Source organism: Nematocida ausubeli (assembly GCF_000738915.1).
Source record: "Nematocida ausubeli strain ERTm6 chromosome Unknown supercont2.5, whole genome shotgun sequence".
In the NCBI taxonomy this organism is placed as follows: Eukaryota; Fungi; Microsporidia; genus Nematocida; species Nematocida ausubeli.
Window position 1 is genome coordinate 215,591 of NW_026515638.1, and position 24,104 is coordinate 239,694.

The 24,104-nt window shown below is 37.6% G+C and overlaps 17 protein-coding genes and 1 non-coding gene across 18 annotated transcripts; 9 read left to right on the forward strand and 9 right to left on the reverse strand.

The window, feature by feature from the left end:
* Positions 1–627: 627 nt before the first annotated feature.
* Positions 628–3,456, forward strand: NESG_02087 (uncharacterized protein; the record flags this gene model as incomplete). The annotated part of the gene is made up of 1 exon (XM_053049700.1): positions 628–3,456. The coding sequence occupies one exon, from the start codon at positions 628–630 to the stop codon at positions 3,454–3,456; it is 2,829 nt and encodes a 942-aa protein (XP_052903871.1).
* Positions 3,457–4,236: 780 nt separating this feature from the next.
* NESG_02088 (uncharacterized protein) lies at positions 4,237–5,100 on the reverse strand (the record flags this gene model as incomplete). The annotated part of the gene is made up of 1 exon (XM_053049701.1): positions 4,237–5,100. One exon carries the CDS (start codon positions 5,098–5,100, stop codon positions 4,237–4,239), a length of 864 nt encoding a protein of 287 aa, XP_052903872.1.
* Positions 5,101–5,649: 549 nt separating this feature from the next.
* Positions 5,650–7,755, reverse strand: NESG_02089 (uncharacterized protein; the record flags this gene model as incomplete). Its single annotated transcript, XM_053049702.1, has 1 exon — positions 5,650–7,755. The coding sequence occupies one exon, from the start codon at positions 7,753–7,755 to the stop codon at positions 5,650–5,652; it is 2,106 nt and encodes a 701-aa protein (XP_052903873.1).
* Positions 7,756–7,769: 14 nt separating this feature from the next.
* Positions 7,770–8,909, forward strand: NESG_02090 (uncharacterized protein; the record flags this gene model as incomplete). The annotated part of the gene is made up of 1 exon (XM_053049703.1): positions 7,770–8,909. One exon carries the CDS (start codon positions 7,770–7,772, stop codon positions 8,907–8,909), a length of 1,140 nt encoding a protein of 379 aa, XP_052903874.1.
* Positions 8,910–9,118: 209 nt separating this feature from the next.
* On the reverse strand, positions 9,119–9,192 carry NESG_02091. The gene has a single exon. It is a non-coding gene; the product is annotated as a tRNA-Val (tRNA).
* Positions 9,193–9,371: 179 nt separating this feature from the next.
* NESG_02092 (uncharacterized protein) lies at positions 9,372–9,827 on the reverse strand (the record flags this gene model as incomplete). The annotated part of the gene is made up of 1 exon (XM_053049704.1): positions 9,372–9,827. The coding sequence occupies one exon, from the start codon at positions 9,825–9,827 to the stop codon at positions 9,372–9,374; it is 456 nt and encodes a 151-aa protein (XP_052903875.1).
* A 762-nt stretch (positions 9,828–10,589) lies between these two features.
* NESG_02093 (uncharacterized protein) lies at positions 10,590–12,038 on the reverse strand (the record flags this gene model as incomplete). The annotated part of the gene is made up of 1 exon (XM_053049705.1): positions 10,590–12,038. The coding sequence occupies one exon, from the start codon at positions 12,036–12,038 to the stop codon at positions 10,590–10,592; it is 1,449 nt and encodes a 482-aa protein (XP_052903876.1).
* A 1,270-nt stretch (positions 12,039–13,308) lies between these two features.
* NESG_02094 (uncharacterized protein) lies at positions 13,309–13,617 on the reverse strand (the record flags this gene model as incomplete). Its single annotated transcript, XM_053049706.1, has 1 exon — positions 13,309–13,617. One exon carries the CDS (start codon positions 13,615–13,617, stop codon positions 13,309–13,311), a length of 309 nt encoding a protein of 102 aa, XP_052903877.1.
* Positions 13,618–13,643: 26 nt separating this feature from the next.
* NESG_02095 (uncharacterized protein) lies at positions 13,644–14,285 on the reverse strand (the record flags this gene model as incomplete). The annotated part of the gene is made up of 1 exon (XM_053049707.1): positions 13,644–14,285. One exon carries the CDS (start codon positions 14,283–14,285, stop codon positions 13,644–13,646), a length of 642 nt encoding a protein of 213 aa, XP_052903878.1.
* An 839-nt stretch (positions 14,286–15,124) lies between these two features.
* On the reverse strand, positions 15,125–15,373 carry NESG_02096 (uncharacterized protein; the record flags this gene model as incomplete). The annotated part of the gene is made up of 1 exon (XM_053049708.1): positions 15,125–15,373. The coding sequence occupies one exon, from the start codon at positions 15,371–15,373 to the stop codon at positions 15,125–15,127; it is 249 nt and encodes an 82-aa protein (XP_052903879.1).
* Positions 15,374–15,398: 25 nt separating this feature from the next.
* NESG_02097 (uncharacterized protein) lies at positions 15,399–15,812 on the forward strand (the record flags this gene model as incomplete). Its single annotated transcript, XM_053049709.1, has 1 exon — positions 15,399–15,812. One exon carries the CDS (start codon positions 15,399–15,401, stop codon positions 15,810–15,812), a length of 414 nt encoding a protein of 137 aa, XP_052903880.1.
* A 477-nt stretch (positions 15,813–16,289) lies between these two features.
* NESG_02098 (uncharacterized protein) lies at positions 16,290–17,030 on the forward strand (the record flags this gene model as incomplete). The annotated part of the gene is made up of 1 exon (XM_053049710.1): positions 16,290–17,030. The coding sequence occupies one exon, from the start codon at positions 16,290–16,292 to the stop codon at positions 17,028–17,030; it is 741 nt and encodes a 246-aa protein (XP_052903881.1).
* Positions 17,031–17,527: 497 nt separating this feature from the next.
* NESG_02099 (uncharacterized protein) lies at positions 17,528–18,652 on the forward strand (the record flags this gene model as incomplete). Its single annotated transcript, XM_053049711.1, has 1 exon — positions 17,528–18,652. The coding sequence occupies one exon, from the start codon at positions 17,528–17,530 to the stop codon at positions 18,650–18,652; it is 1,125 nt and encodes a 374-aa protein (XP_052903882.1).
* A 166-nt stretch (positions 18,653–18,818) lies between these two features.
* Positions 18,819–19,508, forward strand: NESG_02100 (uncharacterized protein; the record flags this gene model as incomplete). Its single annotated transcript, XM_053049712.1, has 1 exon — positions 18,819–19,508. The coding sequence occupies one exon, from the start codon at positions 18,819–18,821 to the stop codon at positions 19,506–19,508; it is 690 nt and encodes a 229-aa protein (XP_052903883.1).
* Positions 19,509–20,307: 799 nt separating this feature from the next.
* On the reverse strand, positions 20,308–21,501 carry NESG_02101 (uncharacterized protein; the record flags this gene model as incomplete). The annotated part of the gene is made up of 1 exon (XM_053049713.1): positions 20,308–21,501. One exon carries the CDS (start codon positions 21,499–21,501, stop codon positions 20,308–20,310), a length of 1,194 nt encoding a protein of 397 aa, XP_052903884.1.
* Positions 21,502–21,543: 42 nt separating this feature from the next.
* On the forward strand, positions 21,544–22,161 carry NESG_02102 (uncharacterized protein; the record flags this gene model as incomplete). The annotated part of the gene is made up of 1 exon (XM_053049714.1): positions 21,544–22,161. The coding sequence occupies one exon, from the start codon at positions 21,544–21,546 to the stop codon at positions 22,159–22,161; it is 618 nt and encodes a 205-aa protein (XP_052903885.1).
* Positions 22,162–22,184: 23 nt separating this feature from the next.
* NESG_02103 (uncharacterized protein) lies at positions 22,185–22,955 on the forward strand (the record flags this gene model as incomplete). The annotated part of the gene is made up of 1 exon (XM_053049715.1): positions 22,185–22,955. One exon carries the CDS (start codon positions 22,185–22,187, stop codon positions 22,953–22,955), a length of 771 nt encoding a protein of 256 aa, XP_052903886.1.
* A 34-nt stretch (positions 22,956–22,989) lies between these two features.
* NESG_02104 (uncharacterized protein) lies at positions 22,990–24,075 on the forward strand (the record flags this gene model as incomplete). The annotated part of the gene is made up of 1 exon (XM_053049716.1): positions 22,990–24,075. The coding sequence occupies one exon, from the start codon at positions 22,990–22,992 to the stop codon at positions 24,073–24,075; it is 1,086 nt and encodes a 361-aa protein (XP_052903887.1).
* Positions 24,076–24,104: the final 29 nt, after the last annotated feature.

Sequence of the window (24,104 nt, forward strand, 5' to 3'; positions counted from 1 at the left end):
ATTTGGGGATTTATATGGATGCTAGGTGAATTCTTGTATATTCTAGATGGGTTTATGTATTCTAGATGAATTTATATGTGAATTCTTGTGTATTCTAAGTAGGTTTATATGTACGAATTCTCTTGTGTATATGTCTATTCTAGGTTAATTTATATGTATGAATTCTTGTGAATTTATGTATATTCTAGGTAGGTTTATGTGTGAATTTATATGTATTCTAGGTCAATTTATATGCATAAGACGTATTTATGTCTATTCTAGGTGAATTCTTGTATATATGTATACCCCAAATTAGAATGACCTTTACAATGTTTTCATGGAAATTCATTGAAAGTTAAATTCGGGCTATAAGGAGACCTCTAATGGTGCTATTAAATGGTGCCATTAAAATATGCACTGTACCCATGTGTATTGCATAATTATGTTGAACCATTCTGAATGAAACTCAAAATAAAAGGAGAATGACTTTGTGCAATGTGGAATAGATGGGTTTCCCTGGGAAGTACCCAAATAATATGCATATAAACATATAATATCCTGGTTTACTGAAATAATTCCATACTTTGCCGTGTAATACTGTCAATTTAATTAAAATTAATTAGTGAATGATTTTCATATTTGCAGTCAATGAGTGTGCAGGCGTATGGGATATTCGGGTATAAAGGAAATGTGACAATAGTGAGAATTACAAAAGGGAAAAATAAAGGTGCACTTGGGTACGTGCAACTGGAATATAATATAAACCATATTCCACACATAATTATATCAACTGTATCTGATGCCTTAGAGAAAGAACTAAGTGAAACCATAGACCAAACAGTCTCAGAGAGTGACAGAATTATGTGCAATGTGCCTGTGACAGATATATCCATATCCTTGGATCGATTGGAAATTATAACCAATTCAGTCTCATTTCAATTCATGAATGCAATAGACTTCTGTGCTTGGAAGGGATTTATTCAATGGTCATTTCAGGCAGTTTCAAAAATATCAAAAAAAATACCTTCCATCAAGATACCAGGGATATATAAATTAAATGAAGACTTTCTTATTTTTAAGAAATACTTTACAGTGGGTGACTGGAGGAAAACAGTGCAAATAAATAACCGTATCCTGGAGACAAATAAGATGCATCATTATATGGTGAATAACAGGATCATACAAAGAGCAGATCCATTGAAACACTGCGCCAGTAGGGAAGAAATAAACAAACAATTCTACTTGCAAAGTAATTGGCAGAATCCAAAAATACTTCCATACGTTAAGGAAGTAGACGTAGTCTCTGGGAATGCACAATTTCACGTATACGTATTCGGGAAGTACTACAGACTAGTGGTAGACGAACTTCCATTGAAACATGAAATATGCATAGATTGGATGGTTAATATGTCATGTTGTTGCCAGTACATAGACTACGACGGGAATGGTGATGCAGTTGAAATGTCATTTTCCGTTACAATTAATTCATTTAACAGTAATAAGAAGGAGATGCTTGCTGCCATATACAAAAATACATCAGAATTACTGCATAAATATTGTACGGGTTATTTGCAGATATTTGAAAGCATTGAAGACAGAATGGATAACTACTTCAGATTTATCACAAGACAGCCAGACCTAGTGGATGAAATATTTTCAAACCATCAAGAGAGGGAATTCTTCCAAAAAAAGTGCAGTTTTGAAGAGGTCCTTAAGTACTCAATGAATCTGTTTGAATTGCGAATTAGAAGGGCAAATGACCATGGTGCATATATACTTAAAAAACAGCCTGAAAATAGACTAATTTCAGTTGCACTCAGTACCCTCTGTGAAGCAAAAGAATTAAAAGAGAACTTTCATGAGCTGACACCAGAAGAAATGGCTGACCATGGGGGATGGTACTCTACGCAGCAGCCAAATATTTATGTCCTTGTGACAGATGCAGCATACGAGGTGGAGTGTGCATGTCAAGTGGCAATTGACCTTCCTGTGCTTTCTTATAGGTCGATCTTTGTGATGCTCAAGAATTCTGGGCAAATTCAAGAAGGACATCCGGGAGAACTGCAGGAATACATTGATGCTTTTATTTCTGCTACAGTTGCCTTGGAAGACACTATCTCCAGTAATAAAATGCGAAGTCTTTTGGAAGAACCTGAAAATCTTCTTTTTCTGGAATCACCAGAGAGTGCTAATATGCTGACAAGAATGAGCAGTACAAAGAGACTAGACTATCTTACATGCGGCAGACAGATATATATGCACAGTATATCACGGCTCCTTCTGGATGGATATAACCCGAATAGAACAATTTCAAATATCCTTCAGATGGGTCTAGTATCACAGGCATCTTATTTTTTTCAAGTTAAATGCGCACTATCTGCAATAACGGACTTTCTTCCATATTCAAAGTTTTTGTTTGGTGATGGAAGACTTTTCTTTCTCACATTCACAGAAGAGAAAAAATACGCAGAAATGGAATTTAACTCATCCCATCATATTCAGTACCTTCTATTCCTGGAGCTACTTGAAATTCAGTGTCAGGCGTACATGGAAGTCTGTTTATTAAAAATATCCCACTGTCACCCTGTAAGGAAGCTTGAAAGACTGTTGAAATATAATTATATGTCAAGAGAATTGTCCTGTTGGAAAGAACTGGTTTTATTTTATATTCAAGAGGCACATGCACGGCTGTCCTTATTTAGGCCTTCATTCATCTCTATGTACCTTCTCTCAAGTAATATTATGATTAGAATGTATGAAAATACTAAGAATTTTAAGGATACAGAAATACCAGTGATTTTAAGGTATTTTACGCCTGGCCTTTACTCTGACTATCTCTCTGAGGTGAGTGTCCACCAAGAAGATGCTCTTTGGGCATCCATTCAGGAGAGTTTTTCTGCCTTTGAGAAATTCAAGGTGAAATATTCTTCATCTGACAGACACGAAATACTTCGCATTCAGAATACTGGTGAGATTGTGCGTATGCTGTCTGTCATGGCATCTTTAGATGGTTCTCCTACTATGAGGAGTATAATTATGCTTAACAGAATTCTTAGAAATTTATTGAGTTTTTATATGAAGTTTTACCTCTCCAAGGACATCTGTGCTATAGAATACGCAAAATGTCTTTCTGTCTCTCTCAGGATTATTCAAGGCATAAACAAGGACTTGCTTGCAGATCCTGGTATAACCATTGGAAGAGCATGTACGCAAGATGATTTGTGTTGGGCACTGAAGAAAAAGCTGTTATTTTCAAACGCAGTGTTTAATTATTTAATTAGTGACCTTGTGGTATACACTTCCACACTGGTCTCTGTAGAGGATATAGTGTTTCCTAATGAAGCCTTTGTTTTATCCCTGGAGACATATATTATCCGGTGGGCTAACTACCATGCAAGTATACCAACCATTGAGGAGGATGCAGATATACTGAAATCCACCCTTCTGTATTACTTTCCAAAGAGTCTTAAAAAGTAGATATATCTGTGGTTTTAGTGTGCCTGTGAGTCTAAAACACCTAGAACAGAACTATCCTTCTTCTGTCTATTTTTCTTGTTTTTATCTTTAGTGCACTTTGATTTGCAATCTCTTCATGAAAAGAATCCCAGAAAATCAAATCTGTACAGATTTTATTTTACAAAGTGCAAAAAAAAAAGAAATATAAATAGAGTAATAATACAGTCAGTATATGAAAAGAAAGAACAAGTTCATTTTATGCCTGTCATAAAGTATACAAGCACAGAATAACTATATAATACATAATGAATACATATAATTTATGAAGTAACTTAAAGAGATATCTGAAACCAAAAATAACCACTAGACACTTAATATTCTCTTCTCTTACTCTTACTCTTAGGAATATTCATGATTTATGAAGTAATTATATCTGGCTTGTCTATCTTTTGCAGTTGTATATCTTGTCTATCTTGTCTATTTTTTGCAGTTGCCTTAGTCACTTTCTACAACAAAGGACATTATTCAGTAAGAAATATCCATGAACCACAATAAGCCATAAATAAAGTAGATATCTTATATAAACTATAAACAGTCTAGTGCCTGAGTGTATTATAATATTTATTATCATTCATTGGTTCCTTGCACTGGATATTCTTCGAATATTTCAGTTAATATTAGGTTATATTTAACATCCAAAAAGTTCAGACTAAAGTACTCATGGAGTACCAATCTAACCCGAATTAGTCTGCAAGTAACCATTATTCCAGCATATTCCTGGATGAAAATGCTATTTCCTTACTACGCCACAGAGAAAGTAGTAGGGCGCATGTAACTCTGCGAAAATGTCTCCTTCACGTAGGACATAGTGTGTTCAAACCCGAAGGTAAGAGATAACAAAGAGAAATATATAACGGAAAGTGTAAAGAAGAACAACCAAAACAAGAAGAAAATGGCAGTTAGGGCATGAATATTTGAGAAACTGCATAGACCAAAGTCAACCACCTGAGAGTATGCAGCCATTACTTCCTGGAATACAAACCCATAAGAGACCAAAAACATAAAGGCAATGGAAATAACACGTAAATGAGGATATGCAGTCTGGACATCAAGGGTCTTTGCAATCTTTGATATAACCCAGATAACAAATTCACAAGACACTAGCAAAAGTACAGAGAGTACAACAGAAAGTATCCCAGGGAATAATGGTACATTTATCTCATTGAACCCGTATATAATTGTAGACCAAATTATACGGCATACAAAACTGCAAAAAATAACCATGAATACTAGGATTAATCCATTGTATATAATACGTAAATATTCTTCTCTCTTTGAGTTTACAGTCACATTATTTATCTGTGGGCCCACTATGGCTTGTTGCTTCATGAATATTTTTTCCCTGTGCATGTCAATTAAAGACTTACAGCCACTTGCCAGCCGGCAGGTTATTGAAAGTACGCCTGTCATTAAGGAAATAATTCCAACCGAAATCACAAGAGATTTCATAATGGAAATAATAGGAATATCTATCTCTTTTCCTGTGGAGTATGAGAATACACCATCCAGTATATTCTTCATATTCTTTTTGACAATTTCTGTGCCCACGGAAAGCATAGACTTATTTATGGGCTGTCCAATGTGTTCTATTTGCAAGTCAACCATAAAAGGAAATGAACTAAAAAAAATCAAATTTAAAACTGATATTCAGAATACAGTTATTTTCTAGTGAAAAGATAGATATATCACAGAATGTATAGTGGTATATATATATTCTTTGGGTTATACTAGTTATGTCTTGGTTTAGGGTTAGTTTGGTCTTAGTTTAGTGTTGTTTTATACTAGTTTAGTCTTGTTTTAGTCTTAGTTTAGTCTTGTTTTAGTAAATATATGTCGTATTTCAGTCAAGTTTATGCCAGTTTAGTCAAGTTTAGTCCATATATGTCTTGTTTTAGTCAAGTTTATACAAGTTTAGTCAATATATGTCTTGTTTTAGTTAAGTTTAGTCCATATATATGTCTTATTCAAGTCATCTTTAGACAATATATGTCAAGATATGTCCATGTACGTCTTGAAACAGTCAAGATATAAATAAAGTATAACCGACATGAGATAAGTTAAAGTATATCTATCTTATCTTTTATCAGTAAATATTCTTATCTGGTGCTTATAATGGATTGATAAATTATGTTTATTTCCTGGTGTGCAGATATTCTATCTTATTCTGAGGGTCTCCATGACCTTTGTCTTTATGGCAAGGACGAGTTTCTCCAGGCAGACCATTGCCTGGGAGACCTGTGCTGGGAGGCCCTTTGTCCCGGGTGATGGCAGGAACTGCATGGCATCTGCGGGTGCACTGACTCTATTACGGATTCCTTCTGTGATCATTTCCCGTGCTGCCTGTAGGGTGACCGTTACTGTTGTTCTATTCACTAGATTTCTGATTGACACGTGGTGTGCTGCTGCCTCCTTAGGGCCCACTACAATGACGTACGAGTACCTGGCCTTCTCTGCATTCAAAATCTTCTTGTTCAAAGTGCACTCAGATGCATCAACTGACACTTCCATCTCACTCATCTCCTGTGCTACTACCCGGGCGTATGGTATTTCATTCTGTGAGACGGGGATGACTGCAATTTGGTTTGGGTTAAGCCAAGGAGGTAATCTTCCCTTGTAGTGCTCCAGGAGTATCCCTGACATTCTCTCTACGCTCCCAAGGATGGCCCTGTGGATCATGACAGGCCGCTCTGAAGAACCTTCCTTTCCTGCGTACTTTAAAGCGAATCTTTCAGGCAGTTGGAAGTCCAGTTGGACAGTACCACACTGGTGCTTTCTCCCAAGTGCATCACATACGGAGATATCTATCTTTGGGCCGTAGAATGCACCATCTCCTTCATTGAGTGTCCATGCGACTTGACTCTTCTCCAGGGCTGCCTTAAGCTGTGCCTCAGCTGCATCCCATACGGATATTTCTCCAATGTACTTCTCTGGTCTGGTACTCAGGCAGACAGTGTACTTAAACCCAAGCAATCCATAGACTTCCTCCAGGAATTGCAGACACTGTTCAATCTCACCTGCAACCATCTCCTGAGAGAGGAAGATGTGTGCATCATCTTGCTGGAACCTTCGTACACGTGTCAGGCCAGTGAGTGCCCCTGAGACTTCGTTCCTGTGGAGTACTCCAAAGTCAGCCAGACGCAAGGGTAAATCCCTGTATGAACAGCTCATGTGCTCGAATAAGAGACAGTGTCCTGGGCAGTTCATTGGTTTCAAGGCCATTTCTGTGTTATCAGCTGGGAAGCAGAACATATCTTCCTTGTACTTATCCCAGTGACCACTTGTCTTCCAGAGTTCATTAGTGAATACATTTGGGGTAATAACCTCCTTAAACCCTCTCTTCCTGTAGTTCTCTCGCATCAACCGAATGAGTGCGTTGTAAATGAATGTGCCCTTGGGCATAAAGAAGCAAGATCCAGGGCTCATTGGGGAAAAGAAGAACAGATCTAAGTCTGCCCCTATCTTCCTGTGGTTATTCTTCTTTGCTTCTTCCAAGTTCATCAGGTGCACCAGAAGTTCATCCTTTGAAGGGAAGGATACTCCGTATATACGCTGAAGGACTGGTCTAGATGAATCTCCCAGGAAGAATGAACTGCTGTGGTGCAGGACTTCAATTGCCTTAACGTACCCAGTCGATGGGATATGTGGTCCTAGACAGAAATCAATTAGTGGTCCACACTTGTAGACTGTGCTTCTATCCTGTACTTTATCCTGGATTAGTTCTACCTTCAGAGGATTCTCTGCAAACATCTCCAGTAGTTCTGTCTTTGTCATCTCTAATCTCTCAAATTTCTGGTTTTCCTTCATTATCTTCCTCATGTCCTTCCTGAGTGCTTTGTAGTCCTCTGGTACTACAGTCCTGTCCATGTGCATCTCGTAGAAGAAACCACTCTCTGTTGGTGGCCCTAGACATAAATTGCACTGGAAATTACTCTCGCAGGCTTCCCCTAATATATGTGCAGATGAGTGCCAGAAGACTTTCTTTCCATCTTCATCTGAAAATGTTAGAAATTCAACGACAGAATCTCTTTCAAAGGGTCTGTGGGCATCCCAGAGTTCTTCATTTACTCTTGCTACGATGAATTCCTTGTGATTTGGGTTGATTTCTTGTGAGATCTTGAAGGGAGTAGTCTCATGACTTAGTCCTTCTATTTCCCCATGGACTGTTTTTATTTGAATTTTCACTTTCTCTTGACTTTCCTGCTGTCCTTTTACTCTATCGAATATTTCCAGTCTTCTCTCTATATACTTCCCGAATGACATATTTTTAAAAAAAAATGAGAATAAATGAGTTACGGTTCTACAACGAAAGTGTCCCAGGAATAACCCAAATGGTAGAATATCAAGGGCTAGTCAGGGAGAGACATGAAATATACAGTTATATAGAGAGATATAAGCAGTTGCCAGTACGTGCCCTATTGCAGAACCAGGAGATCACTGAAGATACGAAGCAGCACTATGCAGCAAAGATATCAGCAGCCACAGGGCATGAGAGACTGAAGGATTTCATAATTGGGGAGACAAGTATTTTCCGTCTAAGAGTAGATAGATCCTTAGATAAGGATGTTCTCAGATTATTTCTGGGTGAGTACCTAGGGAGACTTCAAAGTCCATTTATATTCAGAGTGAATGAAGGCGTATTGACAGTGGAAATAGATGGGTACAATGAAAATGGCATAAATATAAATACAATTGGGGAGTTAGTCAGGAAATCAGATGCAGATGAAGTATTAGGAATATATTTAAGAGGTAATCTTCAGGTTCAAGTGGTCTCTCACTTCACAAAATATTTCAGTCTCCGGGAGAAGACAGAGATGGAGAAGGGTCTAATTACAGCAGGAATTGAAGGAATAAAGAGTATTTTAGTAAGGGGCTTTGAAGATACGTTAAGACAAAGTACACAATTACTGTATATATCTGGTGTACCAAAGGTATATGTAGTAGAGCAACCAATTGTCACAGTAGAAGCAATGAAGCTGCAAGAGAGATCTATTCCAAAATGTATTTCTGGTGTACTGGATAGGTTGAAGACAAACAGGCACTTGAAATACGGTGACAGATCTATTCTGAATAATTTCCTGAAGGCAGCTGGTGTTCCCTTGGAGGATGCAATTGCGTTGTACAGAAGCAATTTCAGTTGCAGTGCAAGTGACTTTGAGAAGAAATATAAGTACAGCATACAGCATGCGTATGGGACAGTTGGGGGAAGAATTAATTATAAGGGAATTCTGTGCAGTAAGATTATCTCAGACAGCAAGAAGGGCGGTTGTAATTTGTGTCCATTTTCTGTTGGGATGAATCCTCAGAGGGAATGTACAAAGACACTTGAGGTGATCACAGGGCAATCTGAGGTGCAGATTGCATCACCCTCAGAGTATTATCTGAAGGCAGTCAAGAGCACCAGCAAAAAAGAGTAAAAAAGTAACGGAAATTACTGAAAAGAGTAAAAAATAACGGAAATTACTGAAAAGAGCAAGAGTAAAAATAAATTGGAAGGAGTAAAAATAAATTGGAATATATATTGGAGAGTACGAGTACAGAGGGATTTTCTTTGGGGGACATATAGGGGAAGTGATTGTCACGGGGACAGAAGGTGTATTTGGGTTGGGGGAGCATAAAAAAGGTATGTGCTGTCCCGGAATCGAACCGAGCACCTTTCGCGTGTTAGGCGAATGTGATAACCAACTACACCAACAGCACCCCGTACGTACTACAGACAGTACCCTCACGAGAGTCAGTGTGCAGTAGTGCAGTGGAATTGGGAGAAGAAAAAAAAGGCTTCAGATATATTTATGATGAATAATCAGTAGAGTACAGATTTAATTTAAATTGCGTGCATATGATGATTTATCAGATAAAATTAATCTGAAGGTGCATGGTTAATAATCAAGTGACTCTTCTTGTGATGCGATTGTAATCCAGTTTAGAGTGATTTGCTTTGCCATCTGCTTGATTCCCTTCTTCTCGTATGGGTTCTTGGAGTAGAACAAAACGATCTTTCCAATCCCACTTTCCTTCAAGTGCTCTACTTCTGGGGTCAGGTGCAGCAGTACGTCTAATATGCTGCGCTTCACTGTGTCATGGGGCAGTGACATATCTGGCAGTGGTTCCAGCCACTTCTTTAGGAGCTTAAGCACGCCTAAGTCAAGCAATTCTTGCTGATTCTTTTTCTTCAAGAGTCTGTTGTATATTGACTCTAAGTCATTTAGTTTTCTTAATGCAGGAAGGCCTTCTTTGTTTGATTCACAGTCTCTTTCGTATGCTTCTTCTAAATCCTCCAGAATCTTCTGTATTTCCTTTGCATTATTATTTCCTATAGACTCTGTGTCTGCCATGAAACTAAAATAATAAAATTCATTTCCTATTGAATTTAGTCGAGAGTGAAAATTAAGTGAGTATTTTTGGGAGATTTATGGTATATAATAATTATAGTGTGGAATGAAGGGGTTTAGTCTATTTGCTATTGGGATAATCTTTGTATTTTTGTGTTTTTCTGGTTCTATGAGAGTGAATATTTTTGTTGCTTCTTGAGGGAAATAATTGCAGGATATTCTGGGGAAGTATTATTTAATTGAAGTTGTATGGCATGGTGATATTATAGTATTTTGGCTGTGCATGTGGTGTGCTTATTTATGTTAATTTATGGCCCGTGGGATATTTTATATATGATGGCTTGTCTTATATTTTAGTGAAAATATTCACAGCATGAAATATATGAATACATAAACATCAGACTTCATCTATTCATTAATATACAATATACACCTAATACAGAATGATATTATAACCAAATCCAGTAATATATAATATATAAGACATTTTATCTATAGTTTATAAAATAATTACTATAAAACCCATTATATCCGATGATTCAGAATGCCTCAAACCACATATATCACCAGATTGACTAACCACACACACTCATTCAACCAAATTACTCCAAAACCAAGAATCCCAAGAATACTGTCCCAGCAGATTTTCCAGATTCCCAAATAATTTTCAAAGAGAAAGATAGAACAAAAACAAAAGTACGTTAAGGAAACAGCCTAAATTCCAGATAAAAATAACAAAAATCAAATAATTCCTTTATTTAGATACTACGTGGGAGATGTCTGATGCTTCAGCAAACCCGAAATGACTTCTTTTCTTTTCTCAACCGGCACTAAATGGAGTATGTACATGGTGTAATTACTCCGGATCCACTGCATGCCCAGGATTACCTTTACATCCTTATGCGGATATATCATGAATTTCTGCACTGACTGGCACTGACTATATATTGCCAGTTGTATCTCAGCCTGCGTGTGCACGGATGTAAGCTCAATCTGGCCACCAAGTGGGTCAAAGACCCGTTTTGACCGAGTGTCAAATAAGTCCGGCAGACCAAGCATCTTCTGTGCTGCTGTGCTCATGAGATTGCAGTCTATGCTGGCATTTATCGTGAAATATACACGTATCTTGTTGATTATGCCCTTTGCCTGGGGCATTCCTAAGATTTCTTCAAATCCTGCACACCCACCCTTGTACCCAGCAGTTTGCTTCTGTCCACCCGACAGTGCAGTCATAGATATTTTTTGAGAATTTCCCAGAGTAGAAGGCACCTTGGCTCTACTGTTCAGGGCGTAGCAGTCAACTGAGTTATGCGTATTTATTCTGTGGTGGGTGCAATATAGTTCTGTCTCTGGGGCACTTGTTCTTTCTGTCTTTTTATTTGCCAGAATATTTTCCTTGCCTTCTACTGGGTCTGGCTGCTCTGGAAGGGGAGGGTGCGTCTTTTGCTCTTGTTCTTTGATCATGGCAGTCGCAATGTAATTCTCTTTGAATTCAATGAACTCCATGATCTTGTGCCACTGCATGCCTTGCACTGTCTTCTCATTAATCCATTGCTTTGTCCCAAGGCATAGACCATCCTCTATCTGCTTGTGGAGTGTCGGGTTATACATATTAACGGGCACTAGGTCGATCCTAATTTGGTTGTCCACGTTGGCAGTGACTGCCTCCACATAGTCTTTGAAAAAAAGAAATTCATTTTGTCGTATTCCTACGATATTATGGCAGCCTGCGGATAGAAATGCATGTCTCTTTAGTATTTTTAGGGCATCCTCCAGGGTCTTCTTGTGGTCGTACAATTTTGTAAGTGCTGGGCATGTGACTTTTTGCAAGATTTCCATGTGCTGGTCTATTTCTATCTGGTGCTGCAGTAAAGTATGAATGAACTTTAGCTGCCATATATCATAGTACTCTAGCTCATATTCGCTTAGACTTGGGAAATCTGCAGTTTTTGGGGAATCTGTCTCTGAGGAGTGCCATGGTACTTCAACCACCTTGAACAAGACAGGAATGAATTCTTCTGCTTCTGTATTTTCTGGTGTATTTCTGTTGAAGTATTTGTCTAGGCACCTTACTATGTCGTATCTCTCATGCGGTATTGTCTGGAAGACTGTAAAATGCTCGAATAAATTGAGTGCTGGTTGGCAGAAGAATCTTCTGTTTTGTTTTTTATTCGATGCAAAGTAGTCTAACTGCTTGGAGTCTGCGTGTGTCATTTTTTGGGTAATTTTGGCTAAATATATAACCCGAATATATGCATATCAGTGATCATATAATTATATCTGTGGATTATATCACCATGCAATATATCATTTATTACCCCCTGCATATTCTGAATTTATATACTTCGCATGGAATTGCATGGGTTTTAATGTTTTTTTATCTAAAAAATATAATAAACACCAGAAACAAGTATAATTTAGTCTGGGAGTAGATATATATACTGTGCACTGCATGTGCATGTAAGTTGTAAGTCCATTCTTGTTGGTGCATTATAAGAGGGTGGTTTCTGGAATAAAAAACTAGTTCTTTTTAGTCTTATAATAATTTATATCTACTTGTGTGAATATATTATATTATACTATATAATTATTTCTCTTTATATTTGGAATATCTTGGCTTCTTATGGATATTTGAATTTCACTTGATTTTCCACTTGAAATCCCCTTGCATAGTACTCCTGGATGATTTTTCCGAAAATTCACAAAAAAATAAGAAAATCAAGGGGAACTGTAATTCTGCAAGACAGTAAATCACCAGACTATCACTATCATACTACTGTGTATGTGCACATAGTAAGAAGGCATCTTCTGTAATCGAATATAGCCCAGTATTTAAATTACAGTATTTTTCTTCATATTCTAAGAAAAAATACCACTATTCAGAACTATGCAACTTAGACTATATCCAGTCACAAAAATGCACAAATATAATTTAAACAGTACTTCCTATTAATATATTCATTAAGACCCAGTAAGAATGAATAATAAATTTGCAAGCTCTTGAATATCTCTGAGCAAGTTCCACTGAAATATTCCAGAATATTAATATTAGTATAAAGAATCAATAAGATATTTAGAAATATTTCCAGAAGAATTTCAATCACTACATATCTTATAAATGAGCTAGATTTATTGTATGTTAACCCGTAGCCACTGAAATAGTGCACTTTCTTCTGCCCAGAGACTATTTAGTCTTACTTCTGGTTCAAGTAAATTCAAGTTATTTTCACCCACTTGTTTCCCCTCAGAGCATAAAAGCACTAAAATTAACAAGTCCAAATTCACAAGACAGAAAGTATTCCAGTCAGAATCCATATCCTGCTGTACCCATGCTTCCCCATGCAATTTCACAGGGTCTTGGGCAAAACTCTGAAATTCTTATTTATCCAACAGAGTACCCAAAGACCCAGAAGAAGTATACTGCAGGAGTGCGACTAAATGAGAATGCATCTCTATCATATCTTAGTATTCTTTATTTTTGCAGCTAATTCCCAAAGAAAAGTATCTTATAAGCAGGGAATATTTCTTGCAATTTTTCTTGGATTTTCTTCCCATGGTCCCCTTGCATCTGCATAACTCTCTTCCCGGATGCATCTGTGACAATTGTCCCATTGCAGCAAAGTTCCTTCTTAAGGGCAGTCATTAGCTTTGTGATATCAAATGAGTCTGGAATGTTTTCTACAGTTGTCAGCCACTTCCTTCCCTTTCTATTCTGCTTCCTTACATGAATCTCATTATCTTCAAACTTCGTCTCATTATCAGAAAATACTAAGTCTTCATCGAAGTTATCCATGCAAAAAACAAAAGACTCAAAATAAATTACAACCCGAATGCCCGTGCCTTTTCAATTATCTTCTGAGAGACTTCCTTGGAGGCCTGGACGGAGTATGATATTAGGTCTAGAAAGGCTTGTTCTGCAATGGGCTTAGACGTAGATCCATAAGATATAATTGTATCATAGTCTGCACAGCCTGTGGCAAGTGTAATGCATGGTATATCAGACCTTTCTTCTGGTTCTGTTAAATCTACAATGTACTCTTCATGTTTCATTGGGGACAAGCCTACTGTCACACTAAATACAAGATATTTTATAGGGACCTTGTAGCTTAGTAGTGTAAGAGAGGCACTATTAATTATTGCTGATAATAATGATCCGTTATCACAGAGTACCCTGCATATTATGTTATATGAGTTCTCTGTCTCCAATAATAAGCTATCAAAGATTGTCTCAATTGCACGCTCTGACTCTTCAATTAGTCTTTCCACACGGGTTTTTGAAATATTTCTGGGGACTGCACCGTCTTCTATAATTACAGTAGCTGAGATGCCCTTCTTCTGTTGGGCTGAATAATTTAATGTACACATGACTTTAGTCAGGCCTGCTGTGTAAGTCACATCCTTGTCTATTTCTAATGAGATTCTTCTGTGCTGGGTGTGGCTTCTGCCGTCTTCTCTGTCCATAAAAATAAACCAGGCTGCTGAATAAAAACTGAAATGACAGAGTGACTATTCCTTCTGGGTGTGAATCTATTTTAATGTGGATAGGGGATCTATTTCATGAATATCTTCCAGATTATCTTAGTAAAGGATCTTTTACTCATTGAGATTGACAGTTTTTACTGTAAGATTAGAGTGAATTTTCTGTTGGAAATATATGAAATATTTCTAGTCTACAGTTTATATGAGGTATTAGACTACTATCCCACAGTAAATATAGGTTTAACTGTGATTCCTGGATATTTCTATCTTGCATAGTATTTCTTACAGATTTAATCTATCCCAGGAATCAGTTAAAATGCAGCCTAATACTAGTACAACTGCCTAGTAGAGTGTACTAGTGTAAAATACTGTTATAATTAGTCTATTAAGTCATATTTCATTAAGAATATTTCAGACTTAAATTTCCCTTTGGATGAGAATAACTGAGAGAAAGTTCATGAAGGAGGCATCTGTATACAGGAAGGAATGAATTTACTGAAAATATTTATTAAAGTAACAAGGATTCTATTGGTCTTTTTATGCATCTCTTCTTCTGTTTCTACAGTATCTTGCATCTTCCTTGGTTTTATCCATAAATTCAAGGTGTTTTTCATCTACCTTTTCTCTTGATATTTTTCAGTCAGAACTATCTCTCTGAAATTATCAAGAAATTCCATTGTAATAATAGGATTAGTTCTATGCTACTGGAAATTCTTCTAGAGTGACACTTTCCCAGTGACTTAAATAATTGATCCATTCTGCATAGTTTCCATTGAACTACTTTATTCATTGACTATTGGTGGGTACAGTGCTGTGGTGTTTTAACTGGAAGACTTCTTTTCAATGTGATCAACCCAATCCGCGTAGACATCAATTGCTTGGGAAAGTCTGTTCGTAGTACATCGGTGAATTGCCTCGCAGAATGTGCATTTTGCAGTGCCTCTGTTCTTCGAGTTATCTATGCTGCATATGACAGTGTGCTCTCTGTTGCACTCCAGGCAAGAGAATCTTTTCTCTGCTCTGGCATTTGGGAGCTTTCTCTTGACTCTCTGTGCTTTCTTTCTGGCCATAAAAAGTTCAGATTTTCTTGTTTTTATGGAGAAGTGTTTATTCTGTCGGATAATCCAGGGTGAGTTTGGGGATATTTTGTGTGAGACCCAGGAGCACATTGTAATTGCAGATATTAATCCTATTACAACAGGACACCTACTTGTAATCCCAAAATATCATGCAGAACAACTAGATATTCTGCCAGATGCGTACTTGCAGGGTGGCCTAGTGCTCATCAAAAAGATAGTCTTGCAGTTGGGCTTAAAGAAGTATAATATACTGCAGAATAACGGACACCATCAGTCTGTGCACCATGTCCATTATCACATCATACCGTATGACGAAGAGACACAAGAAGGAATTGACATAAATTTCACTGTCTCTGCCAGGGGGAAAGAAAGTCTTCCTGGGGTAATTGAGGAGTACAAGAAGAAATTGCAGGAAATATCGGAAAAATAAGAATAAATTATTAAAGGTATTCTTATTATTATATTATTAGATTACGGTTACTGCAGTATCTTGTTGTGTACTGGTTGTTTATCTTGAATTTTCAGAGGGTTTTTTGTTGAAGTGTTTTATTTCTGAATATCTGGTGGAAATATTCTTTTGAAAGGGTATATTTATATGAAGGTGCTTATGTGGTATATCTGAGTATTTTCCGGTGAATCTGAAATATATTTTACCATGAAGATATTTAGTGAATAGAACAAAGTGATGCAAAAATTTAAGAATATGAAGGTATATGAAAGATATAATTATAACAGGATGTACGCATGGTAGTATATGTGCACTCTGGAATAACTAAAAATATCAAGTTATACCCTCAGAGACAGTATATTTAGTATATTCCAGATGGAATAATTGCATAGGATGCAAAACAAAGTGAAACGACAGAAATAAATAGACTGGAGACAAATACATGCATAAACACACAGGATGAAGTACCAAAGAAGAAGCAGAAATATAAATGTTCTTTTTGCAGGAGCCTCAAACACAGGAAAAACTCAGTTCATTAAAACACTGGCAGGTGCTGATGTAGTTTCAGAAGGAGAAGTCTCAGAGCATCAGATATTCCTGAATGGAAATGGCATAAAAATAATAGACACAAGAGGATATGGTACAGACAAAAATACAGATGAAAAGATTAAAGCAATAGAAATTCTTGTTAAAAATAGTTATAAGAGGTTTCTAATGGAAGAAACCAAAATAAAAAGAGACCCTTTCATGGAGGACCCAAGGATTCATCTGATGGTACTATTTGCATCCCCAGCCAGCAAAGGCATGAAGGACTACGATATTGTTTTGCTGCGTCTTATGAATAACAAAGTGAACACGCTCATTGTAATTCCAAAATGCGACTATTTCACACCAGAAGAACTTCAGCTGCAGAAACAAAAGATAGCAGACCTGCTTAAACTGAATAAAATAGATACATTTGGTGTGGAGGAAGATGAAGATGCGATTATCTATGGAGTATTTGGTGCAGAAAAAAACGTAATGAATAATACGTATAAAGAAAGAGTACTTCCCCATGGGACTGCAGATATCACAAATGAGTCACACTCTGACTATGCTTCATTTGTTGAAATCCTTAGCACTGCACGGGAAGATCTTCTAGATCTAACACACGTGCATTTTTATGAAAATTACCGGAAATCCATGCTGAGTGAGCAGTAAATTAGTGCATATTCTATCTGCATATTCATCGTATATTGGAGTGTATTCGGGTTATATGCTTTCTTTTGTGAATCCATCCATTCACATTGCACTGAATATTCTACCTTCTACTTCTGTACTTTCTGGTACTTTCGTCTTAGCACACCAGACAAGCCAGAAATCTCCCCATGGATGGATCTTTGCAAGAAATAAATATCAAGTGGATTATACGCAATAATATTCATATTTACAGCAGGATTCTAGCTGAAAAGTAAATTAATTTCAGAAATATTTTCATTTATGGAGTACATAAATAACCTGAATTCATTAATTTAACCTAGGACTGGTCTACAAGAATACTTTACTACCTAATATACCCATACCACAGGAATATTTATACTTCACTTTCAGTTGACTCAGATTTATTCTGGTTTATTTTTGAAAATATGCTTAAATTAAAGTTCTCTGTAAGGGGAAGCAAGTGCGTACTTTTATGAAAATGTTTTGCTAATTTTTTTATGGACACTGTCGTAGTAGTCTTTGAAAGACTTTCGGCCCTATCATTAAAAAGCCTATCAAAGCATGCAAGAAATCTTCTGTTTCCTCTTCGAATATTTCCTGTGCAGATGGAAAATGCCAAAATAATAAAGAGATGGGCACTTACAAAAACTGATAAAGACTATGAATTTGTTGAAAAGGAGGAAAGATGCGAAACTCTGAAGTCTTTCATTGAGCAGCTCAGAATAAATGTGTGCATGGTTTTTGTGGACACAGTGGAAGAAATGCCTGAAAAATGGCACTTTCACATTGACACAATGGAGAATATAATGCGTGTATCCATGCAGAACACTGTCCTGGAGAGGCTTGAAGTAAAGGATACTGCTTCTAGTATCCTGCAGGCCTCAAATATTTTCTTCAAACGGTCGATTATTTCTCTCATTGGGATTCGAATTAAAAATAAGAGTGGAAAGAAGGAGACTGTAGACATCTCCATAGGACTTGATAAGACAGAATATCCTCTTCCTTCGGAAATGTCCATGGTGCTGGCACAGCCAACTGGAATTCTTGTGCATGGCTCGCACGCAATAATTGACAGCAAACTGCTTCTTAAAGTTCTTTCGAAAAACAGTCTGTTCTTCTGTGGATATGCACCCGGGATATTCCTTAAGCTGGATTTGGTGCTTGACCGGCCAGTAGCAAATATTTACAGAGGCACAGATTCCATTACTATTTTGGACTCTTCACTTCCCTTTATGAAGAGACACTTTCTGCAGGAATACATCTCTCATCTTCTGAGGAAGTTCGGAGAAGACATTCGGGCTCTTGTGAGCATATTCTCTGAAAAAACAGAAAAGAAAGACATGGAAGGAATGTTATTGGAAGAAATGAAGCGCATTCGGATGATGTCCATTGAGAGAAAGAACCGACTTCTCTTGGGGATGTGTGATATCCTGAGTACGCTGCACTTTAAGGAATATGACCCCAGGCACAATATCCTTGCAAGTATGCACATAATATATGCAGACATAATAAAAAAGCAGAAAATTGAAGGTGTTGATGCCCCAATTTGCATGCACCTTCCGCCCACCAGAACTGCCCCGTCTTCTTCCCTGCACTGTCTTCTAAAGGGTATTGAAATGTAGCCCTTTCCTGGCTTGAAATTATAATAAACTGAATTATGTGAGTTTTTAACTATTTTCCCATCCTCTCAAGTATTTTTGTGATTTCAGATGATAATTTGAAAAGTCTCCAGGAAATCCATAAAAAGAAAAAAGATACACGTTTATCTTGCAAAGCATCGATTTTTTTATGAAAATAATTTGTGTCGCAAGCGGAAAGGGCGGTGTTGGAAAGTCAACAGTCGCCTTTCTTCTGGCAAAGCAGGCCAGCAAGACGCACAGAACCATTCTGCTGGATTTTGACATATGCGGGCCAAGCGTAGGAGTGCTTATGGACCATACAACAGAGAAAGTCATCATGCAGGAAAAAGGCTTCAAACCCATCCAAAAAACAGAAAGACTTTTCTATCTAAGCATTGCAGCCATGATCCCAAGTACATCCGCAGTTGTATGGAGGGCACCAAAAAAACTGTCACTTCTTAAGCTATTCATGGAGAGCGTGTCCCCTGCAGAGTATGACTATGTTATTATAGACATGCCCCCGGGTGTAACCGATGAACACGACTTTATTTGCGAAAGTGTGCCAGAAGCAGAAATCCTGATTGTAACAACATCCCAGAACATGGCACTTGATGAAGCAGCAGAATCCATAAGAATGTTTCAGACCCGGGGCATGCATGTCCTCGGTCTCATTGAGAATATGCGAACTCTTAGGTGCCCAAACTGCCAAAATTGCATTTCAATGTTTTCAAAGAAAGGAGGCGAATTGCTTGCAGAAGATATGTCCATTAGGTACTTAGGACACCTAGACTACGTCTGCGATATTGACTCACAAGAAAATCCAGCAGTTTCAGATTTAATGCAGAAAATACTGCTTTGAATCCGTAAGCATAGAAGGATTCGGGTTATATCGGGTTATTTACAGTATAAATATATGTGGATATTCTGGTGGAATATGGATATATAACCAGGCTATAACAGTAATAACAGTAATAACGGGAATATTTAACAGAAGAAATTAAATTATTCAAATAAATTCCAGTTTAAATTAGTCTATAATATCTTATACCTAAAGTAACCAAATAGGAACAATATTTTAGCCAGAAGATACCAATATAAAGGTAGATAGTTTATATTTCTATAAGTGCCTTTGGTGACTGTGATTTTTTTGTCTTTTGTTGGATATTTCTTACTATTGTCACGTTCTATCTCTATTAATATTTCCATATAACTTAGTAGTAGTCTCCTGATATACGAAGAATCTTCTGGAAAGTGAATAGTAATGAGAGATTTCACCAAAATATCTCAAGATATTTGGTTTTATTAAGGGGCCAGTAGATGCGTATATCTGGATATCTTGAAGACAAAAATAAAAGCACAAATTAAAGCAAATTTCATTTGGTCGCGTACTCTGTTATGTTTATTCATTTGAGTGAATATCCTGCATGTGTACTCCAAATACACAAATATTCCTATAGGAATATCTCTTGTGAAACTCTCTCTTTTTATTACGGACAAGACTCTCTGACAGATCTTGTCACCCTACTGGTTTTACATTATTCCGGGTGCATCTGACTGTTAGAAATAGTCTATCCCCGCATCCATGCACTCTTGCAGATATAACTGAATCTATTGCGATGCATTTCTATTGTAAAACTACTGCTGTTCTCCTGGGGTATTCATGTGGTAAGCTGGAATGACCAGATGCTTAGGGCATTTGAGAGTTCTTCCGTGTTAAATGCCACTATTCCTTTGATTTCACTTTGCACAGCATCAATTGCGGCCAGAAGTTTCTTTCTCTGGCTTACTTCCATGCGCCAAATAACTCGGGCTAATTTCTTGACAATTTCCCGGGAGCCATTGACACTCACAAGGGCCCTGTTGTAGATTGTCCTGCTGTACAGGTAGAAATATATTTTGTGCGAGATATTTGCAGATATGTCATCCTTCAGAATTGAGAGATTCTTTCTTCCCTCAAATAACAGAATCTGAGGCAGCTTCTTTGTGGATTTCTGTGAAATTACGATCTCACGGGTTCTCTGCTGCTTTGTCACAGCAGCCACCATCTTGCTTGTCTCTTCCAGTAGGTCTAATATGTATCCCATTATAATCTCACTATTATGCAGGCCGCATCCTTTGTCATTTGAGGTTTCCTCATAGTTCCTGAGCACAATGTAGTTCTCCAAGCTGAAATAACGGTTTTTCTCAGAAAGAATTTCTACATCCCGCGTAAAGTGGTTTATATTGTATACGTAAGCATGAATAATTGCAGCCAGAAGGATATATGCTAATAATCCATCAAATGCACACCCTATCCCTTGCATGAATGAGACACCAAATAGACCCAGGCACCAAACCTCAGCAGCAAACCCTAAGACAAGACCAACCACTCGGTCGATCCTAATCTGCCAGATAATATGCCTAATTAAGCCACAATCCCTGAAGTAGTCTGCATCTATTTGTGTTATATCTTTGTACAGGATCGATGCAACTATCATGGACTGCATGAAAATATGGCCCATTGCACTTTGCTGCATCTCCCCATGCACCCGCCCACTCATAAACACCAAGACCCCAATAAGCCCATTTACAATGATAAATTGGCACAAGAATATTCCTATGTGATTTATCCTATTTTTAGTCCATAACCTAATAAGCATATAATGCATGTACGTGAAAACATTCACAAGCAATAAAACTGCCCAATTTACATCAATTATATACACAGGCTTCTTCATGATCAACCAGAAAAAATAAACAATCCCATTCATTCGCCACAGGTGCATCACTGCCACCATGTACCCAAATAATAAAATTGCACCTCCTGTCACACATCTACTTATCTTTTTGCTGCTGTCGTAAGTCTTCTTCATGAATAAATTTGACGTAAAGTTTTTTTATAAACTCGCCTATATATGGCACACGCTTACGAAAAAAGATGCACGAATTGCAGGCATAAAATCCAGCAAATAGTAAAACTATCAGAAGGAACTAATAATTTACGACATGCATTATGTCCTAACTGCAATAATATAGCAGATAAATATGCAATATCCAGGTGCACCTTATACAGTGACTTATTTTTATTCAAAACAGAAGCATATATGCACCTTGTATTCAACTCACAAGGAAGTCACTTAGAAAGAGTACTTTTAATAAGAATGATAATCCTTCTGATAAATACATTAGATAGATCGATCTACTTCTCACTCCCTGATGTACTCATATCGATTACTGCACAAGTATCTGAGATTATAATTACAATTTTATTCCTCCATAGATCTATGCCCTTCAGGAGAATACTCCATGTGACAACAGTTCTCTCCGTATTCTCCCTTGTGAAACCGTTTATTTTTCTGGCTAGTCACCCAATTTCCAGTACATATTACCAAATGTGCAATATCCTTGGGTATATGATGCTCTCAAAGGCACTCTCTGTCTATTTATTATGGAATACTCAGACTGTTTTGACTTTCTTGGTTGTACTCCGTATAACAACTGGTTTTGTCTTCTATGGAGACGTACAAATTTAATTTCTGTTTCAAAATATTTTAACATGGAAGACTCAACTCTAATTTCAGTCTCAGCGGGTGTTTTATTCGTATTTACATTACTCTTCTCGTACGCCTACAAAGTAATCATGCCCTACATGAAAGGATACACATATATAAAGTGCTTGACTGGGGGATTTATTATTGGAATTATTCTTATAGAAGTACTCCCAGATATTTACGAAACAAAAAGTGCTGTTCCCATAATTGCCACAGGACTATCATTCTTCTTGCTATTTGCGATTAGCAAACTATACATAGAGAGGGTTGAAGCCACTGAGCAAGATTCTATCCCAGATGGAGCCAGCAAGCAAGAAGCCCTTGTCTTTATTTTAGCCCTTAGTCTGCACTCCTTCATGGAGGGCCTGGGTGTCTCCAGTAAGAAGGGAACACAATTACTATGGTACATTATAAGTATACTTGTGCATAAGTGGCTGGAGGCAATTGTCTTAGGGGCTTCTGTTCTTACGTCTAAACTCCCTAGTCATGTGGCATTCTGTCTAATCCTGCTGTATTCATCACTCACTTCAATTGGCTCTTTATTGGGTAGGTTCCTTTCCTCAGATAGCACCAATAGCATGCTCACACTAATCCTTAATGGAATAGCAGCAGGAAGCTTCTTCTACATTGGATTTGTAGAGATGGTTGGTAATGAATTTGAGACTTCTTCCGGGAAATTAACAAGAAGGAAGACATTCAAAAAGATCCTTTCAATGTTCATTGGTTTCTCCTTCATCACATCAGTTATTATGGGCGCACATGCAATCGAGGGGTAGGTGGTTAAATAAATTGGAAAATATTTTATTTCGCATGGAAAACTTCGGGCCAGTCAGCATGGCATTGATAATATTCGGGGTCTCATTTGCTCCCAGCTTACTTCCTTCTGTACTTCTTGCTTCTAAAAGGCTTAAAAATATCTATGACAAGGCAAGCATAGTATCTGCTGGTCTATTACTAGCCATTTTATTCGTTGACTTCATGCCGCACTTGGTGAATGGAGGGTGCAGTCACACGCATGAAGTAAATCATGAAGCACCAGGCATTGGGGCAGTCATAGGACACACCCACAGTCACTCACATGGACACGGGTGCAGTCACTCACACGGTAATGGGTGGGAGGAAAAAGTCAGAGCATTTAATCCGGGTCTTGTCATAGCAGGACTCACTTTGATCAGTCTTATAATTATAGACCAAAGGGTAATAAAGCACGCACATTGCAACAAGGAAAGAACCCCTGAGAAAGCTGAATCTGGTGAGATTTTACATTCACATTCCCATGTAGATGTACACGCAGGACACTCACACGGGACAGTTAGACACGAAGGACACCCTCATGTGGAGCACTTGCATGCCTCTGAGCTAAATAATATTCTGGCAGAAAGACAAGTTGAAGAGACAGAGAAGAGTGCACATGAGATAAAGGGCTGCTGTACGGATGGCTTGAAATATAAGACAACCGTAAAGCAAGCACTCATTTTTATCTTTATATTCTCTATTCACTCCATATTTGAAGGATTTGCATTTACGCCTGGACAAAAGGGCACTTCTACTCTGTTCATTGGCCTGGCAGTCCATAAGGTCCTGGAGTCTATTACAGTGGGAATTGCCTTGTTCTCTTCTCAGTTCAGTAAGAAGGTGGCTGTAGGTCTATTATTTGTGTACTCTTCCCTTACACCAATTGGTATGGTATCTGCATATCTTATCTCACACGTGATTAACTCATGGATTATCCGAGATATTTTCAATGGGATATCCTTTGGGAGTCTGTCATTTATTGTCTTAGTGGAGATGCTTCCTCCAATTGTGCACTCACTAACGACAGGCATGAAAATATTCTACCTTCTGTGCGGATACGCAGTTGGTGCAGTGTTCATTAGCATGGCACATGCCCATTAAGAATAGACCACATACAGTAGCTATTACTG